General features: G+C 40.4%; 1 protein-coding gene across 5 annotated transcripts in view; it reads right to left on the reverse strand.

The window, feature by feature from the left end:
- Positions 1-1,641: 1,641 nt before the first annotated feature.
- The window catches only part of LOC115339998 (ubiquitin-conjugating enzyme E2 E1), a 47,421-nt gene continuing 23,018 nt past the window's right edge, over positions 1,642-26,044 (reverse strand). For all 5 annotated transcript variants that reach the window (XM_030010749.1, XM_030010748.2, XM_041122407.1 and 2 more), the window contains 3 exons: positions 9,870-10,002; positions 3,591-3,738; positions 1,642-2,564 (listed from right to left, as the gene is read on the reverse strand). In XM_030010749.1, the coding sequence (XP_029866609.1) occupies positions 2,467-2,564; positions 3,591-3,738; positions 9,870-10,002 (379 nt within the window). In that variant the 3' untranslated portion in view covers positions 1,642-2,466. The remainder of the gene's footprint in view (positions 2,565-3,590; positions 3,739-9,869; positions 10,003-26,044) is intronic.

Raw genomic sequence — 26,044 nt, forward strand, 5'->3', positions numbered from 1 at the left:
TTCCTGTCCAGTTCTGCACCCTGCAGTCTCGGTGCCAATTCCACCGCCAAGACTGATGTGACCTGTAGGCTGCCAGAGCCATGTCATGCAAGATCAGCTTGCTCACTTGCTCCCCTGGACACTCAGGACTTGACAATGTTTTAAGAAAGGCAAGAGGAAAAGGAATCTTCTGAATGATTACAGCCATTTTTCCAAACAGGTTACGTAAAGGCAAACACGTTATCTTTGATTTCGTTAAATTAATTAGAAACAAGTTTAGATCATTTTGGGCATTCACATAAACAACCACCACCGTTTTCTTTTATAAGCTTATTCTGATGCTTCTTAAGCACTCAAATCAATTGTCTTTTCTAAATACCGCAGTATTTTATTGACAAGTGATGGAAAATGTAGTGTCTCCTCTGCAAACAATCTACACAGAGTGGCTGGTACTGAGTAAAAATGAAACTCACTGCAGTACAGTTTTACATAGGGTTAATAAGAGAAGTACAGAGTATAACATAGCAGCTAAAGGGCAGAACACATGTTTCTTCTTACCATTCCACTGACTCGAAACCTGTCCTAGGTCACTCATTTACCAATACTGGTACTCATGTACCAATAGGTACACCCATTTACCTCCTCACTCAGTAAAGGAGAGGAGAAAACGATTACCAGAGATGCTCCTGGTGTGATGTAGCTATATACCATTAATTTTCCTAGGCTGAACCAAACAGCTGAGGGAGCTCATACACCAAAACATACATTGTGTCAAAAGAAGGCAGTTCAGCAGATGAGGCTAACATACTACTACCCACAACCACCCAGCAAAGGAAGGGTACCTCTAGTTAACAGATTACTTTGGACCAAGGTAGATTTGATCTATATATAGATAGGAAGAGAAGTATATAAGTAAAACATATACAGAATTCATTTTAAAGTACCAGAACAAATCTGAGAGCGCAGATGACCACATAGCACTCAGAAGAATGTCGCAAGGTTAAGTACTTGCCATGTGAAAATGAATCTGTGCTTCCGGCCTTTACCTTAAGGGAGTGGTCAAAAATGCCATATCCCCAACTAACTGCCCTGTTGCTACACACCTTAGTGTAAACACCATGTCTCTAGGAGATAATCTTTGTAGGTAGTTAAAGGATCTACAGATTAAGTCTCCTTTACTCTCCTTTAAGGTGTCTTCTGCTAGCTTACCAGGACACGATTCCTTCTCCTCTTCCAAGTGGGAACAGACCATTCCATCAGAAAACCATGAAGATACTCTCTTCTTCCTTTTACGTCCTGCCTGTTTCCCTTCCAGACCTCTTACACTTTTCCGGTTGCACTCTCATTCAAATAATGTGCCAGTCCTGAAAAGCCAATGCCGTGAAAACTTAAGCTAAAAAGTAACTAGCGTGGACTCTGTCTGTGGCAGGTGACCTCCTCAGGGGCCCTGCCAGCCTGCGCAACTCTTACACAGTAAACAGTTTAAAAAGTCTTACGCTGTCATTCATTGTATGCTTGTCCAGAAGTGTCTTCCCAAAATAGCAGCAGTCAGTGCACTCACCTGCAGATCTCCGTTGTCCTTATCGATACTGTAATCCTCAAAGCATACTGGGAGACACTGTTCTGGCAAAATGACAAAGCAAGGCACTAAGCAGAAATCTTTTCTTCTTCTTTTTTTTAAACATCTTTTTATTAGCACAGTAACAAATGCAGACTTAAGTAGCCCACAACATACAACCAATCCACTGAGTGACTCCTATTCCACGCCTTACAGTTAAACAGCTTAAGGTATTTCACTACAGGTTACCGTCAGTCCTGATTAAACCCTTTATTCTTTTCACAAAGATAGATTGGCTTATAAAATAATACATTAACTACTTCTCATTCATATATGAGGCCATATATCCACCTCTCCGTATCACAGATCATGAGATGACAGTCTTTAAAAAGGATTTGTTAAATACCAATGTGCCCTCCATAGGGGAAAACAATCCCGACATCTTTTTACAAAAAAAACCAACCCAAAACAAAAAAACAAAACAAAAAAACCCCGAGAACAAAATAAACCCCTAAACCCAAAACAAAACAAAAAGCAAAAACAGTGTGTAGAGTCTTGAAAGGACTTTTACATAAATGTCAACATATGTACCTGTACAAAATTAAGCTGTTTTAATCTTTTACATATTGCAAGCAAACTGAAAACCAAAGAAGTCTAAGAAGTTTACATTCTTCTCGGTACTATATGTGAGCTAATATTGCTGAACTAATTACAGTCTTAAAATATGCTATTCCCAATCCTAGCTGTCTACTGTAGCAAGATACCTTAAGTTACAACAACAAAATCTTAGGAAATAAAAGACTGAATAAAATCTGTTATAGAAATACCCTACTCTTTACCAGCACCCTCCCTCCCCCCACCCCCTTCAAAATCATAAGCAGCTCTTTCCATCACAGACGAATAATGTAAGAGTTTGACGAAAATCCAATTTATGTAGCATATCTTTTGGTCCATTGTCTGGCCATTCTGTCATGCTCTGCTCTGTTAGTCATATACTGAGTGGCAATACTTCCAACCAGGGGGTCAGCTGAAAAGAAAAGAAAACAAACCACTTACTTCAGACAAGTTACCGAATAAAAACTTAAAATTAAAGCGGAAGTGTGAATTTAATACAAGGGAATCACACCCTTTAATACAAGGGAATCACAAAGGGTAAAGGTACATTGCAACAATCTAAATATACTGAATTGATGGTCTGTATCTTCACTGATTTGTGTGTATTTATGGTGACGCACTAATCTATTGCTTAATAAGGAGCAAAATACAAATTAAAGTTTTAAGGAGTTTAAAAGACAACAATCCAACAGTCATATTTTGCATTACTGAGGACCTTCACCGATTTATGCGTTTCAGGTTCATTTTACCCCTTCTAAAAGTGGCTGGGACATACTCATTGCTAAGTGTACTTGTATCAATATAAAGCTGCCTTCTAGGAAAGATCGGATCTCAAGGAAAGGTTTTATTTTTTTCAACAAGTTTATTATACATAATATAGTGTGAAATCTGGTGTTTCTCTCATCTTTAGACACATATAGAAATACAACCCGTAAAACTGACTTTGGAAGCCAAGACATATTCCTCTTAACTGGTGGATAACGGGTGGGTTAGATAAGCAGCGAGGACTACCTGTGGCATAGTTGGTCACCAGTTTTAAACAGATGATGGAAAGCAAAAGGCTAATCCCCTTGTTTTCAGAACTGCGCTCCGTTACTGAATGACTACAGCCCTACAGACCAGCAAAGAGCATTTAACCCTTACCCAAAACCAGAGTTGGTTTGGAAGGGGAAGGAGTTTTCATGTGCAGGAGGAGGACTGGCCGCTTTCCTCGTGGGTCAGCCTGAGGAGCGGTGAACAGCAGGCAGGTAGGGTATATCACCTCCACCACCTCCAGCCCCTCTCCGGCTGCCCTGGAGAGGGAAACGTGCCGTGCTGGAGGCCGGAGCCCAGAGCTGCGCTGGCCGAAGCCAGCGGGATGAGACGGGGGCCACGTCATTTGGGTGCCAGGTGGGGTGCAAGGGGGCAGGCGGCCTGCGTGGCCGCGCAGGGGACTTACCCGGGTTGCAGTCTGTGAGGAGGGAGCAGATGGAGAGGAGAACTTTCGAAATGGTTAACGCTGGACTCCAGTTGTCTTTTAAAATGTCCAGGCAGATGACGCCTTGGCTGTTAATATTACAGTGGTAGATTCTTGTCCGAAACGTTACCTGCAAGAAACGGGTATTAGCTGGCGTGCTGGGGTCCCATGCACCAGGCGGTGAAGTGACGGGCAGCAAAAAGCGAAGGGAAAGGAGAAGAGCCCACGCGCGCTGGCGGAGAAGGGGGCACGAAGGGGGCGCAGGGAGACCGACCCAGCCGGGGCCGGCAGGCCAGCACCCGCGCCGGGGCCGGGGCCGGGGCCGGCTCCCCGGGCCGCCGCCGCCCTCTCGCGGCCGTTGGCGGGAGCACACCCGCCCCACGGCCCCACGGCCCCCGCCCCACGCCGGGCCGGGCCGCTCTGCGGCGGGCAGGGAACGGCCGGGCTCCCCGGGGGGTCCCCGACAGCCCCACCTCGGCCGACGGCAGCCGCCTTGCACTAAAAACGGCACTTCCCGCCGGTCGTTCCAGGGTAAAAGAAAAGATACAGCCCGCGTGCATCTTCTGATGCCAGAGGCAAATCAGAAAGAGCCTTGATGCAACCTAAAAAATAAATCAAGGTCTCACGGGCGCGTGGCTGGCAGCACGGTTCCTAGCCCCTCTGCGTACACCTGAGCAGCGCTAGACACGCCGTGAGGGCTGACGGCACGGGCTTCCCATCCGAAGGACAGGGAACCGAAACACAGAACGTGGGTGACTTATCGGAGAGAACCACTGCGGCCTCAGCACCGGCTCATGCCTGACAACACATTCACCGTCTCCCTGCAAAACAACGGCCAAGCTTGGGTGCTGATGGTCACCGTGAAACCCACGTTGTAGGGTTTTTAATTTTTTTATTTTATTTTATTTTTTTAATTACCTTTTCTCTTTTTGCTCACAGCAGCAAAGGGGCCCAGGGCTTTAACACCAGCATTTTTCTCCCACTGGGCTCCCACAGCCTTGTAAAATCTCCCGGACAGGCCAGGGTACTTGGAAACGTGGCTCCCATCACTATTAAGAGCTCAGCAGTTGGGGGAGTTGGTTGGATTTTATTATTTTCAAATTTGGGAGATGTGAATGAGCCGGGCAGCTTGCCACAGAAGTTATCCGAAAGGGAAACAAAAGCACCACGAGCCGTTTTCAGGAGAATACAATGTGACCTGCAGAAAGGCCTCACTCTGACTCACTGGATGAACAGCAACAAAAAATTTGGTGGAACTTGCATGGATTAGGATTATCTGCATGAATAAAGGTTGGCGGGTTCATGCCCTAAATCCTCGGAATTTGTCAGCTATCCACACCCACAAATTTTATTGTCTGTTTATAGGTCACAGGGGTATTTGCGAAACATGCTCGGTAAGCGTGCAGTATGACAAGAACACACTAGTGCTTTCTCTCAAGATGAGACCAGCCCACACATAAAACTTCCCAGCCAGCCCTCATTTTTTTCTACTGTCTTTCTGATGCAAAAATTTTGCCTGTGACCCTCCCTCTCACAGGCTCGGGAGCAGGCATGGGGTAGGGTGACACAGCTACAAAAGCCCAGTGCCTGGCGTGTGCCTGTGCACTGCATCCGTGCGGTGTTCCCAAGAACACTCCTGATGCACGAAGCACACGGGCTATTTTCGGACTCGCAAAAGCAGCTACTTGTCACACAGGAGACGCCCACACTGTATGCCTGGGGAGACTTTCTGCTTTGTTCCTTGTAAGCTGCTTGGATTTTAGATTAAAATAGGAAGCAAGCAAGCAAGCAAACAAACAAAAAAACCCCACCAAATCCCCACACTTTTGCACATTATGGGTGGGAATAGCAAAACGTCTGCAAGAGAGTGGAGATGTGTCCCCCTTGCACACCTTCTGCAATAAGCTGCAACTCCCAAAACCAAGAACCCCTACTGCTTTCTACCTAGGGAACCTTAGAGGTATAGCAGGTAAGAAACCAAAATGACCTTTGTTTCCCAGGTCATCTAATCCTCAGAGGAAAAGCTGCAATGACTCTCTACAGTCATGTGGAAGTCCACGTACATCAGCCTGAGCAGAAGGCAGATCTGACTCTGTGGCATTTGCCCCAACCCGTACTGTTTAGGGCAAACCAGCAGGTTGTGGCATTTGCAGTTGCTGGCAATGGCTTGGGTTCCCAAGCAGCCCTCAGCCCAGCCCCACTGCTTGCTCAGTATTTCTCTACTTGACCTGCAGCATTGGTCTCCTTCCAAGAAGGCTTCTAAATGTAGGTGAGGTAATAATTTTAACAGATTAAACACTTCCAGAAGGGGAAGCGTAGAGTATTTCCAAGTTGATACAATAAGGACCAAATTAACAGAGAGGTCAAGAGTTCTAATTTGTAAAGATAGAAAGTTGTTAATCCTGATTCTGAGCACAAAAGCTAAGTACTCTGTAGGCAGTCTCCCAGTCCAGTTGACTAATAACTGGTAACAAAGCATGAATTCTGTTTGCCTTTAAGAATAAGACTTACTTTTTAATTATTATTTGTGAAGGAAGGGAAAGAGAGAAAGAAAGAAGACTCATACATTTGCAGAACAGCCTGGTTCCTTAAGAAACCTTAAGATACAATCCTTAGTCATATCCATGACACCAAAAGCAGTTTTCTCCAGTTAGAGGAGCTCTACCTAACCAAAGCACTGTGGGAAAAATCTAAATTTGTTTTCACTTAAGCAGCAAGTCAGAACTGGGATGGTGTTAGACACATGTAGTCCAGGTGTTTGCCATTTACAATTTTTGCTGATGGTACAAAAGCCAGCTGTGCAGGGAATCCAAATGAAGCTGGGAGAGGGGGAGGAATTGGAGGCCCACTTAAAACCAAAGTATTTAAAGTAAATGTTCATTACACCTTAAAAAGGAAAAAATAAATAAAAAAAATAATTCACATAAATCTAGCAGATTCAGACCAAAACCAAGAGAAACTGAGTTATTTCAAAGGTAGTACAATGTATTCAGGGTCAAGAGAACAGCACGTGGAATAGCGGAAAAACATAGTGTAACTGAACAATCCTTTGGAAATGTCCCACCTGAGATTACATTAATGCAGTAGCTACACAGAGTTAAGCACAGCTTTTGAAAAGACATAAAAGAAGCTAATCTGAACCTTACCCTGAAGTGATAGAAGAGGTTAATTTACACAAGCAGCAAAATGGGAGTGGGGGGAAGGAAGTGGTTAGAGGTTATTAATACAAACGATCAAAGCACACACCAGGTCAACACAAGCTACTGTTTTCACCTCAATAAATGAAATCTAACCCAACTATAATGTAACTCTTGGGAAAACGTCCATTGTAATAGTACAAAAGAATAGCAATCATCTTGAGCACTAACTACCGAACTCTTAAATTCTAATTATGCTTGTTTATTGGATTCTCCTGAATCCAGGCCCACCCAGCATGTGCCTGACTCAATTGCTATCTGAAACAAAGGCAAAACCAGAATACCACACAAAATTAGAAAACATAAAAGCAGAGAACAGATTAACACTAGTATCTTCAAAGTGTTGTACGGAATGCCCAATAAATGCAAAAGAACTCCATTATACATATTTAGGACAGGAGAGAGAGTATCTGTCCCTGTACCAGATTTCTCCCACTGAAGTTCTTGTACTGTGCAATGCATTTCCAAGTCAAATTTTAAGACTCTTAATTTCTCCACCCTCAAGTACAGTAGTGCAGTCCCTCTTTACATCCTTCCAGGAATCTGTTAACATCACTTCCAGCACAGTCCTCTGGCTCTCCGATAGCAACATCCTCCACCCAAAAGCTTGCTCCAACATACTGAATCAGACCCGCTAGACCCAGTCCTCAAAGGCTGAATCTGTATATCCTTCATCACACATCTCTAGGATGCTTGTCAACCACACAGCATTTGTCAATAGTGGCTATGCCTCAATACCTTCTCTCACACATATTCCTAAGGGCTTGGAAGCCTGCCAGGGTGACCAGTTTCACCTCACTTTATTTAAGAAGGTAAATCCTTTAATGACATTTCATTTTCAACTTAGGAAATGTGTTCTACTATAGGCACTTCACTACAGGGCAGCCCACAGCAGAGACTGTCCTCATAAGAATTACCGAGGACTCAAAGAGGCAGTAGGGGTTTTCTTCCACTCATCTTGCAAGGCTTACCAAGGAAAAGTCAAGGGAAACTGGTCCTTTCACTCTAGAGAGCTCAATCTTTTCAGAGGTCAAGGCTTTTGAAATGACCTTCAACCACTCTACTGCTCTACTAGTGCTTATTATCAAAAGGATACACTAGGTTTTGTTTCAAATAGCTGTTTCTTTATTTCTTGCCCTAAAAGACAAATATAGGAAGGCTATGGTAATTACATTAGTCCCACCACTTCCAGATGACCCACAAACAGTATTTATCAGTCACTGCAAGCAGTTGGGCATCTGAAATCAAAAAATTAGTGGGAATAAAGCAGGAGCAATATTATAATTATATTTTCCACATTATCACTAACACTAGTGTAGGTGTTAACACAGGAGCCGCTATAAGAGTCTTGGGTTCTTAGTAAAGGAAAGTTTAAACCTGAAGTACCCAAGTAGCACAAGTATGTTCTATTAGAGCACTGCTATGCTTTCTCCTATATCCCATCTCAATGTGACTGAAGCTATATGTGGTTTTTTTTCCATACATATATATGGTTTGTAAACCAGCTTGGACTCTGCTAGATGGAAGACTCCATTTAAATGCAACTCTGCTACAATACAGTGAATCTCCACTAAACTACTCTTTTAAGGCCTCGCTAAGTGGTGCCTGCTTTTTTTTTTTTAATCCCACCTTTCTTTTCATCTGGGTGAGGGTTTACATCCAAAGATAAAGGCAGAGAGATCCCTGTCAGAAGCACAGAGCAGAAAGCAGGGCTGAGCTGGAATGACAAAACTGTATCTTTGGTTCTGCATCAGGGAACTTGGCATATAGGGCTGTCTCAATACTATTGGTAGTTTTAATATTGTCTTGTAAGGCATCATGCTGGATAAGCCTGGGACGATAAATGCTTCTGACTTGTAGCATAGAAAGCAAAGGTGTAGCAAAGCACAGATGGGAAGGTAAAAGCTCCCTCTTTAAATGCTTACTGGGGTCACGACAGAAGATACTGCATATAGTCGGTTGGACAATAAATTTTCCAATGCAAATTAATTAAACCAAAATAATGAAAAACTATTCTGAACTGAATTAAACTCTACCACAAGACACAAGAGAATCATCTGTGCTGCAAGAGAACCTCCAAACAGGGATGGACAGGTGCCAGCACGAAATCACTAGAGATGTCCCAAGGTAGACCATGCTGCTTGTGAACTGGAGCCCTAGCTTAGGGGTAGAATTTAAGGTCCTGTTGATATTACCAGAAACCCTGAAGTTATGCTAGCAAGGTCAGTTTCTTTAATTTGGGTAGCTTGTATTAATTTGTCTGGTATGACCAATTAGCATTGTCTCCACTGAGATGGACTGATGGCCTGAACTATGGCAAGTCCTTTCTACTGCAGACTAGACCAAAGTCTGAAGATGGGGCAGTCATTGGTGTTTATCTCATCAATGCAACAACTTTTAAAGTAGAAAGTTAAACACGCACATAAATGCTTTCAGATACAAGGCAAACATGAAGTGTACACACAACCACCTTTTCTTGTAACCCAACACTCTTCCTCCAGCTAAGTATGTGAACCACAAGATAACATTCACTTGCACTGGTATTTGCCTTGTGGCATTGGAACACAACAAGACTGGAATATAAGAGCTTCACAGATATAACACACCTACAGAAAAAGTTTGTTACTGTACAAGCAGGTGAACAACACAAGTACCCAACAAAACTGAAAAATTAAATACGACTTTAGTGGCCAAAACACACGTAACTGTTATGCTTGTGGTAACTGAGTGGTTTGAGAAACAAATACTTGTATCCTTTCTCCTCTCCCAAAGTTTATTTACTTTTCAGTTTCTCAGGCCTGTCCTGATGCTTGCACTAATTGCTTAGGACCTCTTATAAACAGAAGCAGAGAAAAAGAAAATAAGCTCTAAAATAGCGATCAAGAGGACTTGAAAAGCTGTTAACATTTAGCTAATAGAAACCAATGCAATGTCCGAAATGAGCTTAAGCTTGTTCTTAAACAGAGTAGTTTTCAAATGGGCTGCATTCCATTAACACTGCTTCTTGCTACTTGATGGTCTGTTGAGCATTCATGACTTAAGACGTCAGCTACAGGTCTCTTACCTTTGGAGGCTTGAAGGGATATTCTGGTGTGAATGTGATGTCAAGGAAGAAAACACCTCCCTCATAGACTGAACCTGGAGGTCCTAGAATGGTTGATCTCCATTCATAGATGTTATCACCTTTGGGGCCAGCGCTACGAGATGAAAAAACCAAATGGTTTAGGAATATTACCACAGTTCAAATAAATATGACCTCTTACATTCTTCAAGTATGATATGGAAGAAAGTTTTCAGTGTTATACTTCATACACCACCTGAAGTAAAGACAGGGATTAAAAGTAGATTGAATCCTTCCAAAAATTTCAGAGATCTTACCTGGACTTACCAGTGTTCAGACTGCTCAGCAAAGCTGAGAAACTAGGGTGGGGTATGGTTTTCAGCTTCTCTCACCTGACATTTATAAGAGTAGCACTGCCCAGAACTACTCCTAAACATGCTACACAATCTCAAAACAACAGAAAAGTTAAGTTTCAAAGAAGAATTTCCTACTGGATTTCAGAAAAGGCTCTTCCAGCTCAGCCTTAATAATGCTGTACTACATGAAAGACCATACTAAATAAATTAAGAACTTATGTTGATTTTATTAATCTTGTGTGATCTTTAAAATTAAAATATATTCCCATATTATTGCTAAACCAAGGCTCATGGTATAACTGAAGGAAGCCAAATACATGATGATACTCTTAAATGTCAAAATTTTCTACACTTTTACGATTTTGCAACAGTGATTTCTAGAACGAGGCCATAAGAACTCATACCATTGATATTGTTTGTATTGTGAACTGCTTTTGTAAGGGGAATTAAAATCACTGTGTCAAATTAAAACAGCGCTTTCTCAAATCAGCTTTGTCTAATTCTAGATTCTCCCTAACCTGCCAGCAGCTCACCAAGAGCAGTACAAACTAAAGGTGTTGCAGAACACAAATGTCTGTTCGTTGAAAATTAGTTCTACTGAGATCCTCAGACACTTGTATTCTGTAGCGTGCCATATGTCACTGAGTATTTCTAAGTACAGCTCAACCTATAAAGCCATTAATGGTTTAGGACTCCATTGCTACCTCTTTCTTTCTGTGCTGCTATGGTAGTATTTTATCTGTAAGATGCCAGAGCTGAAAACTCCCTCTGCATAAGGGGAGGTGCTGACACAGCTTTTTCCATCATGGATGTGCTATGACTTTGGAAATCTCTTCTCCCCTTGTTCTGTAAGGGGCTGGATTTTAACATCCCCAATACAAGGAAAACCAGCCTTGCTCTTCTTTCCCCATTCTTTTAACAAGGCTAATGTAAGACAGAAGGATAAAAAAAAGGCTCTTTTCATATTATAACAATCATGGAGTAGTATTACTTGAGGGAAGGCAATCCAATAAATTCGATATATACATGACAATATGCGTTTGAGTAATGTGAAGGGAACCAGAGTAATTGTTAGGTGTTAGTAAGTGCTAGAAATAGAAATACAACTACGAAAACATAAATTCTCAATGTAACGGCAGTGATCAGAGACAGTCTTTTTTCCCCTGCTCTTGCAGTACCAGTGAACATGTTCCTGACAGCAGGGGAATCAGGGGAGACAAATGGAGTTAATTCTGTTATCAAACCTAAAGTTTTATTTTCATATTAAGCTAAAAACAGAAGTTCACAATACGTTGGTGCTAAATAGTTCAACAATAGCAAAGCTATGACTAAAAGCATGCTTCCAGGGGAAGGAAAGCATGTAAGAAACCAGTAAAGGAAGACAGGTTCTCTGCAAAGTGATGCACCAGCCACTAGGGAAAGATTTCTCTCCACAGAACACAAAATCCCACGCAGCTTAAGATCGGTACTAAATTAAAGTAAAAGCCATTCCATCCTGAACACTCCTGGCATCCTGCTCCACCTTAATGACTTGTCCCTGTCCTATGCAGGTCTATATATCTGGGCACTCAGTACTCTCCAGCTACCACTTGTGCATTAGACTGGAAGAGCGTTGTATTTAGACAGGAAGCTCTACCTCTTGAAAGACACCAGCTTAACTGTGCAAACTTCCTGAAAAGGACTCTGGGGCACCCTTAGCCAGCACTCCAAGGAATCACCTCTTTATGTACGTATTAGCAACCTACTGACACACTGTCATTACTGCAAGTTGCACCGGTGATCATCCTCCCCTCCCTCCCCTAAAGATGGAGCTACTGAATGGAACAGGTACTTGAGCTTTGTTAGCACCGATTTACTGTTGAAATTTATATCACGAGAACTGCCAACTGGGAGCACTTCAGCACTCAAGAAATGTGATGTGCGATTAGCACTGAATACAGCCCTCTGAACCAACGAGAAATATTTCAACATTTTGCATTTTATTTCCAGCTTCAACCCAAAGGACTGTCAATAAAAAAATCCCACAGACTTAACAAATAATATATTATTATTTGTAATAGTCTTAGAAATCTCTTGTATCCCATCAGGTTTCCAATTAGAGCTATCACTGCATGCAAGTAATATACTGCTAGACCTCTGTATTAAAAGAGTGCAACATCTTTGTACGACATCAGTAGGCTTTAACAGTGATGTACTAAGCTTACCTTTTAAGCTTTTCATAATTCAATTAACAGAGTGAAATAGCTGTAGATGTCCAATTTTACATATTAACATTGATTTCTTATAAAGGAAAGACTGAAAGAGGAAGATGCAAGTCAGCTTCAGAGTGCAATATTGCTCCGATTTAAATTAGGATTAGGTAATATCAAGCAAATCAAGAAGACCTAGTGCTTAATAGAAAAGTGACGACGCTGGACCACAGCATAAAGTGCAGTGGCATTAGCTTCTGGTGGATATATAAAAACTGTCAAAGGTTAAAGATTACATTCTTTGTTTAAAACCCTTGCAATTATCTGCTTCAAAAAGAAATTCACTGATGCATAGATACAGGGCTCACAGGCACAGCTGCCACCTTGCCTGATGTGTGTCACCACTGCTCAAATTAAGTGTCTAGATCTACTAACACAACATTTTGAAGCTGTCCAACATATGACCACTGGGAAGACAATTTTAACCAATTAAAATAGAAACTGTTTTCATTGCAAGACAAGAGTATGAGAGCAAAAACCTTCTGTATTTAACTCAATAGCCTACAAGCTCTTCACTTCCAAAAAAAAGAAATGAGACAAAGACCAGTAATGCAGAGTGAAAGACGACATCCGAAAGAAAAATGAGAAAATCCCAACCCATCATTATCATATTAGGCAGCATATGTTACACAGCAGTGCAACTGAGATCTTTCTTCCCTGGAAAAACAGTGATATACTCAGCGAAGATGCCCTGCACCCACTGTAACAACTGTTTCTGATCATTCCCAGGTTGCTGCTGGCTTATCCTCTGGACAGATGTTATGACAGTAACACCCTTTGGAAAGTGCCCAGTACCAAGGTAGTTTTTGTTCAAGGACTATCTAACTTTCCAAGTCCAGAAGCAGCGGTCTGAATCCTCCTGGTAAATGCAATGCAGAGAGAAAGTCTTGGCACAGGTGAGACTCAAAAGTTCTGCCTGGACCAAGTCCCAACCAATGTTGTGTCGCTTTAGCAAAACCTCACCTTGCTTTGCCTCCCACTGCTGGCAGGGGTCATGTTCTTTCTCAACTTAAAAACCAAACAGCTAAATTAGAAATGCCCACAGCAGAGGCTGGGGACCAGAATGATGCCTATGTAAATTGGCTGCATGCTCAGATGCCTTGCAGTACTGAGCGGTTGTAAACATAAGACTGTCACAGAGATTAAGTGTTCATGGAGAAGACACACATACACCTTTTCATGTACTGAAAAGGCTGAAACGACAGATAGTCTGCAAGAACAGCCAGCCTGTGGCTTTTTCGTGTTTAAGCCAGCCAGGTACAACCTCCACCCCAGGCATACGTTACATGATACCACTCTCATGTTTTTGGTGCACAAACTCAGCTCCCAGCTCCCTCCTCCCTCCTCTGCCTGTGCATCCCTGGGGAAATCACTCAAAGTATGCCTATGCCATGGAGGGGAGGCAGGATTTTCTGGTGTTCACCACATGCAGCTAATGTATGAAAATCCCTGGGAACACACTGCTGGTACTTTCCAGGAGAATGACTCAGAAAGAGTCCACTGATTATGTCAAGTTGCTAGTACATTTGGAAACTACCTAGTCCTCTCTAGGAGTTGACCAAATGCTAACATAAGCTTTTCCTCTAGTGAAAATACAGGCCAGTGAATACTTCAGTTCCTCTTCTTTGAGATATGGAAAGCACGCAATAGCAGGTCACAGTAGTGATAAATGAATCAAAAATTAGTCGATGCTACAGACACTAGGTTAATACCCTGCTATACCACAGAGGCATATATTCCTTTTAAAAGCTAACTAATTTAGCAGAGTAGTTTAAAAATGCCAGACAGCTATCTGCCAGGGTGGTGAGAAGGAGGGCAATTTCATGGTATGTTGAAGTAAATAACACCTAATGAAAAACTACAATATGTTTCATTTAAAACCACAAGTGACAAAACCACGAACTCATACTCTGACTACTCCATACCCCTAGATTCTATTTTTGAGGCTATTTTGCCCTGAACAGGAAGACTCTGATGCAAGTACCTAAGCTGTTTTGAAGCTGCACACTTGTGGAAAATAATTTCCAAAAACACTGCAGACATGACCTTTTCCAAGGGACATAGCTCAAATCAGAAAGCAAACAACATACTAACAGTGCATGGGAATTCCAAGGTGGCAGAGAATCTGATGATCTCCAACGTAAAACTGCGCTGTTACAAACTGATAGCAACATTTTTTTGTTGTTGTTGTTGTTTTATTTTGTAGTAAGAAACAGTGAATGACTGAACATGGAATTGCATCTTGGCCATGTATACATCACCTTACTAGGCAGCTTTAGGAAATATTACTTGACTGTTAGGAGGTCTCTTTTTTCCTTCTCTCCCCCCACCCTTTTTCTTTTCTTTTCTTTCCTCCTTTTTTTTTTTTTAAAAGATGCAAGCCCGAAATGCATTAGACATTTTGACTGGCAGGGAGGCAGCATAAAGTTCTGGTGCACCTTGATTTTCCCTCCTAATCCACCCCACTCCCGACCTCAGGGTAAATATGCTTTCTTTCCTGGTAGTCCACCAAGTGGGTCCATGCTGAGCTTGCCCACCTACATTGTCAGACTGAATCTGGTGCAAAGATTGCAAAAGTACCCCAGAAGTCCTAGATCACTGGGCGAGGCAGGTGCAGGGTCTACAACAAAGCAGGACAGCTCATCTAGCTTAGCTACACACACACCTGCAAAACCCTTCATTCAAAGAAATTTTGCTCTATGGATCTCTAAGCAAGCTGTGTTAAAAATGGGAATGTCAAAGAACAGAGTTAAAACCAACCAAACAAAAAAGCAGCTAACTCTTTGGCCACCATGTCACTTCCAAAACTTTGTATTAATGCATAGCTCTAGTTTTAGAAATAAATTGTCACCTCCTGTACATGCTTTAGCTACCAAAATGTATTATTATTTTTATTACTATAGTACTGAGACACTCCATTCACAGACGGAACCCCACTATGCTAGGCATGCTACAATGCAATCAAAAAACTCATGTACACAACTCACACAGGTTTTTCAATTATCAAATAAGCATTAAAACATTACACAATTATTAGGAAGAAATTCAACCAGACAAGACAGAAGTAGTTAAAAGGATACCCTGGGCCATCCATTTAATTGCCATTTTCCGGTCAAGTAGTTTAAAAGTGGGATATAATTTTTTTTGCCTCCCATTTTTAGTCAGAGAATGGAAATGAAAGGAAAAGGAAAAAAAAAAAAAAAATCACAACACAACGAAACTCCTCCTGGGCAACCGTGGAAAGTTAAAGGTAATATACTGAATTACCATGTGACTACATGAATCAGAGTGGTATTTTTTGCCCACTGTCATTATACACAGCCAAGCTGGTCCTCTGTGTTAACACTAGTTAAAAATGATGGATTGACCATAGGTGAAATGCCTACAAGCTCAAGGAGAGACACAGGGAAAAGACAGCAAGAGAAAAAGTTGCAGCTGGCTTTAATTAAAGCATAAGAAGGGAGCAAAGGAGGGAAAGGAGAGGTAAGTGAGCAAAGATGGAACATTATATCGCTACAGCAATCCAAACTATAAAATTGTGAAAACAGAACTTAACTCTCCTTCTAATGCATGTTCAGGGGCATGGTTTTCAAGTACAAAGCAGTAAATATTATTATTTTTCTTGTAACTCATTGAAGGTACTGTATTTTCTGTCTTAAATTTAAAATGGCAGTCACAATATTATTGCACAATGGTAAGTACCTTACAAATCCCACCACATTTCTAAGAGAGAAGAGCATGCACTAAATTTCTGTTTTAGCATCTGGGAAAGCTTTTCCCTTAAGTATCAGGCTAATGTAAAATTGGGGAGGGGAGGTTTGAAGAATTGCACATAAATTGCACAAAGCTTAAACTGGAGGATAAACGGTGCAGCGAATTACATTCTTACGAGGTTAAAAAAGGAACTAAATAACTAAATAGCTCTGATAATGGAGCTGATAAGGTGTTATGCAGGGATTTATGGGACTTCAAGGAAAACTGTTTCAGGGGGATTTCTTTGTGGGAAAGAAAAAAAAAAAAAGACTAGGTTTTCCAGTTTATATAAAAAATACTTGGCAATAAGATCACACAACAACCAAGAGCCTTACTGTTGCCAAGATCTCACTCTTTTCAATTACAACAGGAAGAGAAATGCCCAGGAGTACTTGCAAATCTAGGACCTTCACCTGAAATATTTCAGTCTCTGCAAAATATTACTGTGAAGTTACTACTAAACTACTTGGTGAAAAGGCCAACCCTCTTGAATAATTTCACTGCAGAGTTTGATTTTTAAACCAGGCTTCAAAGATTTAAAATAAAATCTCAGTTAACAGGGAGGTCAGAAGGAGACTTATGATATTCTCAGGAGTGTGCTGCAGCTCTATTTAGTTTAACAATAACCACTTCAATTTAGGAGCAAGTCCTCATAAAAAGGTTCAAGAGAAATTAATCCATTTAGCATTGGTTCCAAAATTGAAAATAAATCCAGCCTGCTCAGCTCTCAATTGCTCCCGTTTTCCATTGCAGTGGCTTCTTCCTAGCCTTCTCCACCTCAAAGCACTGGAAGTTTGTCCCACCACATGTAGGAACATTTTCAGCATCCAACATGACTGCAGAGAGGCTGTTGCAGCAAGTCTGTGGCTTTAGTATGTACAGGATGCAAATACAGAAAATGTTAAATGAAGTAGTCAATGAAATTATTTTCATTGTATGCACATCTGTTTTCCTTTTCTCCTCATAGTTATAGCTTGACACTGTGACCAAAAATTAAATAAATTAAAATGTACTGGCTTATATTTGACCTTGCATCTCCCATTAAATAATACCCTGCACAAGAAACAATAAAACAAATTGGGAAAGAGTAGAAGAGAATCTGACTCGCCTAACAATTAGCAACGGCTTATGACAAGAAGATGTGATGGTAGAAACTCTGCTCTGCCAGCTTAACCTTGTGTTATTTTTACATCAGTTTCCTTCCTGCCATTTGTCAACTGGACTATTAGCTGCCAACATGGGGACAGAAATTCCTTCACATCATCAGACCTCATTTCCAAATTTAGTATTTATGACACAGATGTGTAATTTACATTTGGTAAGCAAAATTAGGCAGTTTCACAAATGCACCATTTTTGCAACTACATCATTTGCTTGGGGCCTTTTCACCTTCCAACAGGTTTTTGGAAGTTGGTATAGAAACATATCCAGTAAACCTATTTGTTTCTGTAATTGTAATGCTTTCATAAAGTAAACATACTCTTAAAGTGGTTGCCCAGCATCAAATTTACAGTCCTGTATTTAAAGACAATAAAAGAGAATCAATACTATTAATAAATATGAAAGTTCTTGTGTCACTAATCTCAAATGTGGCGCACCCCTCAAAAGAGAACAAAAGCTCTACTTCCTCCTGGCACTTACTGGGACATAGTAGGTTCTTCACACATGGAAAAGAAACTACCCCCTTGGACAGCAAAACAGTTCAATAATGCCCCCTTGCCCCCCATAAGCAGCCCTAACTGTGCTACATTAAATGATGAGAGCGTTCTCCCCTAAATACCATGCTTTATCCATTAGGGAAAATAGAAATCCACCACAAATAACCTGCCATTCCAGAATCAAGCTGGGACCTACATCTGTGTTTCTGTCCTCCATGCCCATCTCCTGTCCTCTTCCTATCAGTGTGGGAATATGAAAGGTGGTCTCAATAAACAGATAAAAAAACCCCAGCATGTCATAAATATTTAGGCATCCTGTAGTACATCAACTGTAAAACTGCTAAGTTTGGACCCACATGATCTGGAGGCATCTGTCTTCACAAGTCACTTGCCCTGTTTGGGGGAAAGAAAAAAAAAAAAAAAAAAAAAAGAAAGAAAGATCCCACCTATTTCATAAGTCTACCTATCCAGCATTGAGATAACACAGTGGACTGGTGATCTCGGACTTTATCATCAGTTTGCCCTATTGATTTCGTTATAACTAGTAATTCTGTAGATCAAGAAATGCATATGCTAAGTAACTTGGACTGAAAGGGCAACAGCAGCTACAAATCAGCTTGGAAAAACTGGCCCCAGAAAGTTAAAGATGATGTGTAACACTTGGCAAGTCGCCCCTGCTATGCTGAAAATTGAAAGCAGACAAGACTCTCGAACTTCCTCAAACTAATAAGGACATGGTTCTTGTGGCTTCACCCAACTGTCCCCTCCAGCTAGCTTTCTTACTTCGAAGCATGGGGAGGAAAAGGTCTATTTTAAAGAGGGCAGACAATAAATTGCCAGACTGGTAGCTATCATCTCTCTTGCACTGAACTACACGAATTCTGTTTAAAGTCTGTACTCAGAACAGATGATGCAGTATTTTAAGATTGCTAGTTTATATGCAACTTTAAGTTTTCAAGAGAACATAACCTAAGGAAAAAAAAAAAACATGCTCATGTACCACATGCTCCGAAACTGATCCGCCTGTCCCACCACCTACCTACCTACCAACTTGCCCTAAAAACATGCTACAAATTAAAACAAATTCATCAGCCAGTCAACACCAACAGACTCCCTTTCGCATTAGATCAAGGATAGGTAGAGTCAATACCACTTAACTAGAGAATGAGGTCATTCCATTACCTTGTCTTCACATCATTATATTGCTTTCCATCAGCATACCAATGCTGATACTGATAATATACTTTGATTAGCAACATAATGTTATGTTTTGAAGGACATATCTTAATGATACATGAAACCTAGAAAGAAAAAAAAAAAAAAAAAGAAAATCTAATCTGGATGTCTTCCCCTTCTCCTTTACCGACATTAAACTCTTTATATTAACTTCCTTTCCTTGCCATTCACTAAATAAATCAAAATCACTGCATTTGGATTAACCTATTTTACTGCAGGCGATAACAGCAAAATTACACAAACCACCCAATACCAAAACAAGATTTGGTTACTATTCTCAAAACAACAACAAAATATTCTCAATTATGCTGCACTACCCAGTGCATCTCTTTCCCGATTTTCACAATTCTGAACTACTATTAAAGTTGCCTAGCAGAAAAGTAATTTGAAAACACTGCCTTTGAGTTTTGAAACAGTGACATGCACAGACTAGAAATTTTATCTGAGATCTGAGAGTTTACTATTTTTTAAGTAAAACAAGATTACCTACACTTCAGTACAGGACAGCTGCCAGCCGACTACATAGCAGTCACTAAAAATTGTTTATATACCACTGCAAGTTGTTCTCATTAATAACAGTTGCAAACACGAGCCAGTCACAATAGCTAATCAGCATTTATTGTAGCAGATACATACACAAATATTATTGTGAAGCTGACATGAGAGCAAAAGCTTGAAAAACAAAAAATCTGTCAAGGGATTTAAAAACAAAAATAGGTTTTTGATTTTTTGACAGCATAGTCACATGCATAAGGATAGCCTGAATAGGCATTTGTAGTGGCTTCCTAAAGTTTTGTTTATTTTTTTGTTTTCAAAGTATTAGGAACATTAAATTTAATCCACATAAGGAGCCACAAGAGGATTAAGCAGTGCTCTTAAATAATATATGCAGTTTTGGCGCCAATGTGCATGCCTTAACTTGAAGGACAGATATAGTCCTTCACAAATTACCTTTTTTCTCCAGAACCCTATTTGGCAATTGATGTTAAGCAACTTCCCCCAAAGCAAAAAAAAGCCCACATCATTGACTTTCAAACTTCCCAATGCCTTCAATTCACGACATTTTTGTCTGGAATATCTCCTGAATGTAAGGAAACATTAAAGACAATGAAGTGCCAGGCAATAAGAGTTTCAACTCAGGGCATTACATCACTCACACCTTTTATAAAAAGCATGGCACATTTACACACATAAAAGCCAACATGGGTGTCTGCTCCTCCCTGAGTTCCACCAAAGAGAGAAGACTTAGCCACAATTTAATAAGCTGGAAAGACAACACCACGGGTGGCAGTTACGTTCTGCTGACAGAGGTCCACAGCAGGCATGTAAAAGGCAACTGCCAGGGAGCACAAGAAGTCCAGGCATCCTCGTCAACATCAGTCCTGGTCCCACACCGTCTGGAAACTTTGTTCCTTCAGCTGACCACTGGCATTCTTAGCTTAAACTACGTTTCAACCTTTCACTGTCATGAAAAAAATCCCCATCATGCTAAGTTTACACTGTAATTGGCTGAAAACACTGATGTTAAATAATGCTTCAGGTATGTTCCCATGGTCTGGAGGCTTTTCTAGTCATTAAAAAAAAATAAATGTTCTCCTCAAACTTCCTGCACAACCCATTAAGTTCACAGAGAAGGATCTTTAGTGGCATTTAGTAAAAATTCACATTTCTTTATTGGCTGGTGAAAACATTTTCATTGGTAGTAGTACTAGCGTGAGATTTTTCTGTTACATTTCATAGAGACAGAAGGAGGAAAGCACGCCTTACAGGCACATGCAAGTGTTTTAGAGACAGCAGTTTACATTTTCTAACCTTTTAACCTGAGCATTGTTACAAGTAACACCTTAAAGGAAGAGTGACAAGATTAGGAGGTATGTTTTGAGAGTTGTGCATCACTTTTGTTATGCTGTAACCACTTCCATACATATGGCAACAGAAATAAAGAGGCATGCCTACAAAACTGTAAAACTGACACAGAGATAGATATACAGTTTGCACTTAATTTTATACTATTAATTTTTTGAAGAAAAACTGAACACGCTACTTCTAATTAGGCACAAATATTATGAATATGAAACTGACATAATAGCATAACAGTAGTATGGCAAAACATGTAGAAGAACTGACAGCCTTAACACCCATGCTTGATGTAGTTTTACATACATAACAACATAAGAGGAGGGAATAAATCTATCATTAGCTACAAATCACAGGGATTTGGGGTATGAAGGTAGGGAAAAGCACTGTAAGAACAAAAGAACTTACTTGTTTCCAGTCACTACAGCTTCATTCGCTTTGATTTTCTCACTAAAAGGCATTTCAAATATTCCTTTTAGTGAAATAAAGATGTTCTAACAGCAATACGTTTACAATGTAAATATATTTACACTATTTACACTATGTTAGAAAATTCCTCAGCCAATCTAGGCAATCCCACCTGAACTTTCGAGATAAAATAAGAGATATTTCTTCCTTTAAGTTTCTATGTGAAGATCTCAGTTCAGAAAGGCCAGTAAATAAACCCCTTAGAGTACACACAAATAGCCGCCTTAATAAATCAGTAAGAATAGACAAATTCCAAAGACAGCTGACACTACCATCATTAAAAAGGACTTCTAATAATTTTTTATTTTATATTGGGTTTTTAATCAAATGTAATTAAAAGTTATGATGAGACAACTCCTTTTTTCCAATTAAGGCAAACTAACCAAAAATAGTTCTCTTCTGCTGAGCTAGTGCCTGTCACAGAAGAATAAAACAGATCACACAAAAAAAATCATCCCAATGGTAATATCAGTAACAGAGTAGCAAACTAACCAAGCCTAAAACGATTTTTTTATTTACTCTGTATAAATATAAGTAAAACTCCATGTCACAAATGTAACTTTCAAGCCATGAGATAATGATACTACAAACTTGAAATTTGATCAGGCAGAGTCAACCTTAAGATTAAGTACTGGACTAAGACACCAAAGTATGTGTGCACTCGTTTTCAGCTTTAAGACTCAATTCTCTGAGAGAGATATTAATTTGACAAAACATTACGGGAAATAGTTTTGGAAATTACTCTTAAAGGTGCTTTTGTCGCACATATATATAGATACATATGTGTGTGGGTGTTTCATAATACACAAACCTTTTTATAACACGACTTGCAAAGATTTTTTCTAAACAGTTTTCCCCTATAAAACAATGTTAAAATAAAGCTCAGTCCACCCATTACTATAACAGAAGTAGTATTACTGCAAAGACTTTGTTCACAGCCAAATACAAATTTTGCCACAGAACTTTGTTCCTCTACTAGCTTATCAAAAGAAATATAGGAAATCACCAGGCTGGATCTGATCTGAAGTCCACCTGTTCCAATGCCCTTTCTTTCACTGGTTTCCAGTGTCAAATGGGGCAGAGATGGGCACTGGAAGGCTCCTGCCCGGTCTTCTGCTTTCCCCTACCTTAGCAACATCCTCGACGCTAACTGATTGAGTGTCAAAACCAGGCATCTATGTTTCCCTTCTGAAATCAGTATGATGAATAAGCTGCAGTAATTCTGTCTGATTTTGCCCTCCATAGAAGCCTGAGTCTTTTTGAAGCTTGCTAAATTCCTGGCTTCAGCAATGTAATACAGCATGGAATCCCTGTGTCTAATTTCATTCTGTAAAAATTAAATAAATTAAATTTCTCTATCTTTTAATCTCATTCCATATGCCTTTGTTCTTGTGCATCACAGAGGAAAATAATCTTCCAGTCTATTTTCTCCAGAGAATGAAAACAAGGAAAATAAACATTCAGTCTATTCTGTGAAGGAAGCAATCCCTGTGTCTTCACATGAGAACTCCTCCAGTTTCTTTTTTAATAATTTCAATCTCTCCTCTGCAAAATCCACTTAGTATTACAGAATACTTCTCCAATATTCTTTTTGAGATAAAGTGGACAGCATTACACAGAAGTTGATGAACAAGGCATTACTTTGTATGTATCTATATTAAGCCTTTTTCTCATTCACATGCCAGAAAAACCTACTGCCCTTCCTTTTTCAAAATGGGAAGACTTAGCTACCATAGGTATGCCCTTAATGAGCACTAAGCCAGTAAAGAATAAGTTTCTTCCCTACTTTCAAAGTAAGACCTTTGCAGCAGGCCACGCGTTGTTAAAGATCTGTCGTGTTAGCAAATACATTTGTCAAGTGTCTTTCTAGAAGCCAGTACTTCTGTATCAGTCTGGGCTTGTTGAAGTCAATGAGAAACTTCCATCAAATTCAGCAAAACAAATTCATATGCAATGCAGGACAGAGAAATCTCTTTTGGGAACCTGGAAAAAAACCAGCAGTGACTGCAAAAGCCAGATTGCTGCAAAGGACTTTGATTGGGGGTTTGCTTCATCACACTTAGCCCAGTCAGTAATTATGGCATTCCTCATTCTTACTGTCAGCAAAGAACACTTTTGAAAGCATCCTTGTCACTTCTGCATCCTGTAAAAAGACAGGATATTGTATTCTTTATGGAAGAATAATCTCTAAGTGTCTGTTATCAATCAGTGCTGCTGCTGAGCATCTTAGAAACAAGCAACAAGCGTTGCTTCTGTCATTAATCTGACTAGTTTTTAGATAATTACAGAAGAGCAGAACCTTACAAAGGAATGCATACAGCTCTGTGGAGAGCTGAACTCCTCTACAGGAGACATTTTAAGGTTCTTTTCTTTGAAGCCACATGTTTTACTCAAGTTGCCTTTCATAAACTCCCAATAAGAGAATCGGAAGACCAGGAATATTTTGGCTAATGCCCAGGGATTTCTAATTATTGTTTCTATTACGCTTTTGCTCAACTACTTTTTTTCTTTTCTTTTTGATACTACAGATGTGGGTTTGTTGTTTTTTTGATTGGGTTTTTGGTTTTTGCTATTATTGTTGTTTTTTAAATAAGCTTTAGCATATCAAGATGATATTTCTCCTCCCTGGCTCCAATGTGTAGGAACTGTGTCATTTAAAGCCCTGTCGAGATTTGCAGGCATAAATGTCAACTACAATAGTCAAACCTTTTAACATATTTATTACTTCACTCCTGATATTTTTCCACTCTGTGGAATTAATTCCATAACTTGAAGTGCCACTTATTAAAAAGCCAAGACATGGTAAAGAGCCTGCTACCATCATCACTTCCTTCACAGAAATATAGTGATTTCACTCATCATAGCATACTCAAGTTTAATCAATGTTGTGGTTCTTGCTCTGCGTAGGTATTAATCATTCATAAGTCTTTGGATTCTATTGCTCCCTTTGTAGGTCATTTCCACAGGCATTCCCTTGCAACCTGATCAGACATGATGCATAATGGTAATTCCTGGGATGAGCTGATATGGAAAGGGATGTGGAAAAAGGGCATGGAAAGAGACAAAGAAAATATGTGAGGAGGATATCCACTCCCAAAGAGATATAAGACAAGTGCGTACATGTGTATGTGGAAGAAGGGAGGGAGAAAAACACTTGCATGTGTACAAGCTGGGATTGGAGAAAAAGATTTCCATGCAATGCCCAGAATTCAGGTAAATTTTAGTCTATAGGCAAGTTTAATTCAAAGGAACACAAGAAAAGCACACTCTTCTGATACAACATCTCAAGATAAACGTGCTTAAGCCTAGGAGCATGGGTTTAATATTGCTCCAAAATCACCATAATTAATAAGACAGGCTTTGAACATTCACGATAGCCACATGCCTGCCCAATTCTATTTCAAATTCTGTTATGTTCTTGGCCTCAATAATTTCCTGTGACAGTAAGTTCCATAGACTAATTATATGTGTGAAAGACACATATAATACCTTCCTTTTATTACTCTTATATTTGCCACCTTTGATTTCAATAGAACATATCTCTTTGTTCTTCTGCTATGAGAAAAAGAAAACAGATGTTTCCAATTTATTTTCTTTTACACTAGTATTCAGTGCAGCATGAAGCTAACGGTTAAATAAATGACTGAAATATTTCATTCTGACTGTGTTCTTCCAAACAGAATAAACTTGCCTGCCTACTAGGAAAATCAGAGAAAGATGAACAAGTAAAGGAAGTAAAGAAACTCAAACTTATGAACTCTGAGCAAGAGGCTTATGAGAGAACATGAGAAAACCATACACACCAAGCTGTGTCATGTGGTCAGCACGCTGGAGGGAAGGGATGCCATCCAGAGGGACCTTGACAGTCTTGAGAGGTGGGCCTGTGTGAACCTCATGAAGTTCAACAAGGCCAAGTGCAAGGTCCTGCACATGGGTCGGGGCTATCCCAAGCACAAATACAGGCTGGGTGATGACTGGATTTAGAGCAGACCTGCAGAGAAGGACTTGGGGGTACTAGCAGATGAAAAACTGAATATGAGCCAGTCATGTGCGCGCATAGCCCAGAAAGCCAATCTCGTTCTGGGCTGCATCAAAAGAAGCGTGACCAGCAGGTCAAGGGATGTGATTCTGCCCCTCTACTCCGCTCTGGTGAGACCCCACCTGGAGTACTGCATCCAGCTCTGGGGCCCCAACATAAGAAGGACATGGACCTTCTTGAGCGGGTCTAGAGGAGGGCCATGAAGATGATCTGAGGGCTGGAGTACCTCCCCTAAGAGTACGGGCTGAGAGAGTTGAGGTTGCTTAGCCTGGAGAAGAGAAGGCTCCAGGGAGACCTTATAGCAGCCTGCCAGTACTTAAAGGGGTCCTACAGGAAAGATGGGGAGGCACTTTTTAACAGGGAGTATAGTGATAGGAGGAGGGGTAACAGTTTTAAACTGAAAAAGGGTAGATTTAGATTAGATATTAGGAAAAAATTCTTTACTGTGAGGGTGGTGAGGCACTGGAACAGATTGCCCAGAGAAGCTGTGGAGGCCTCATCCCTGGGAGTGTTCAAGGCCAGGTTGGATGGGGCTTTGAGCAACCTGGTCTAGTGGAAGGTG

The sequence above is a fragment of the Aquila chrysaetos genome, chromosome 3 (assembly GCF_900496995.4).
Source record: "Aquila chrysaetos chrysaetos chromosome 3, bAquChr1.4, whole genome shotgun sequence".
NCBI lineage: Eukaryota > Metazoa > Chordata > Aves > Accipitriformes > Accipitridae > Aquila > Aquila chrysaetos.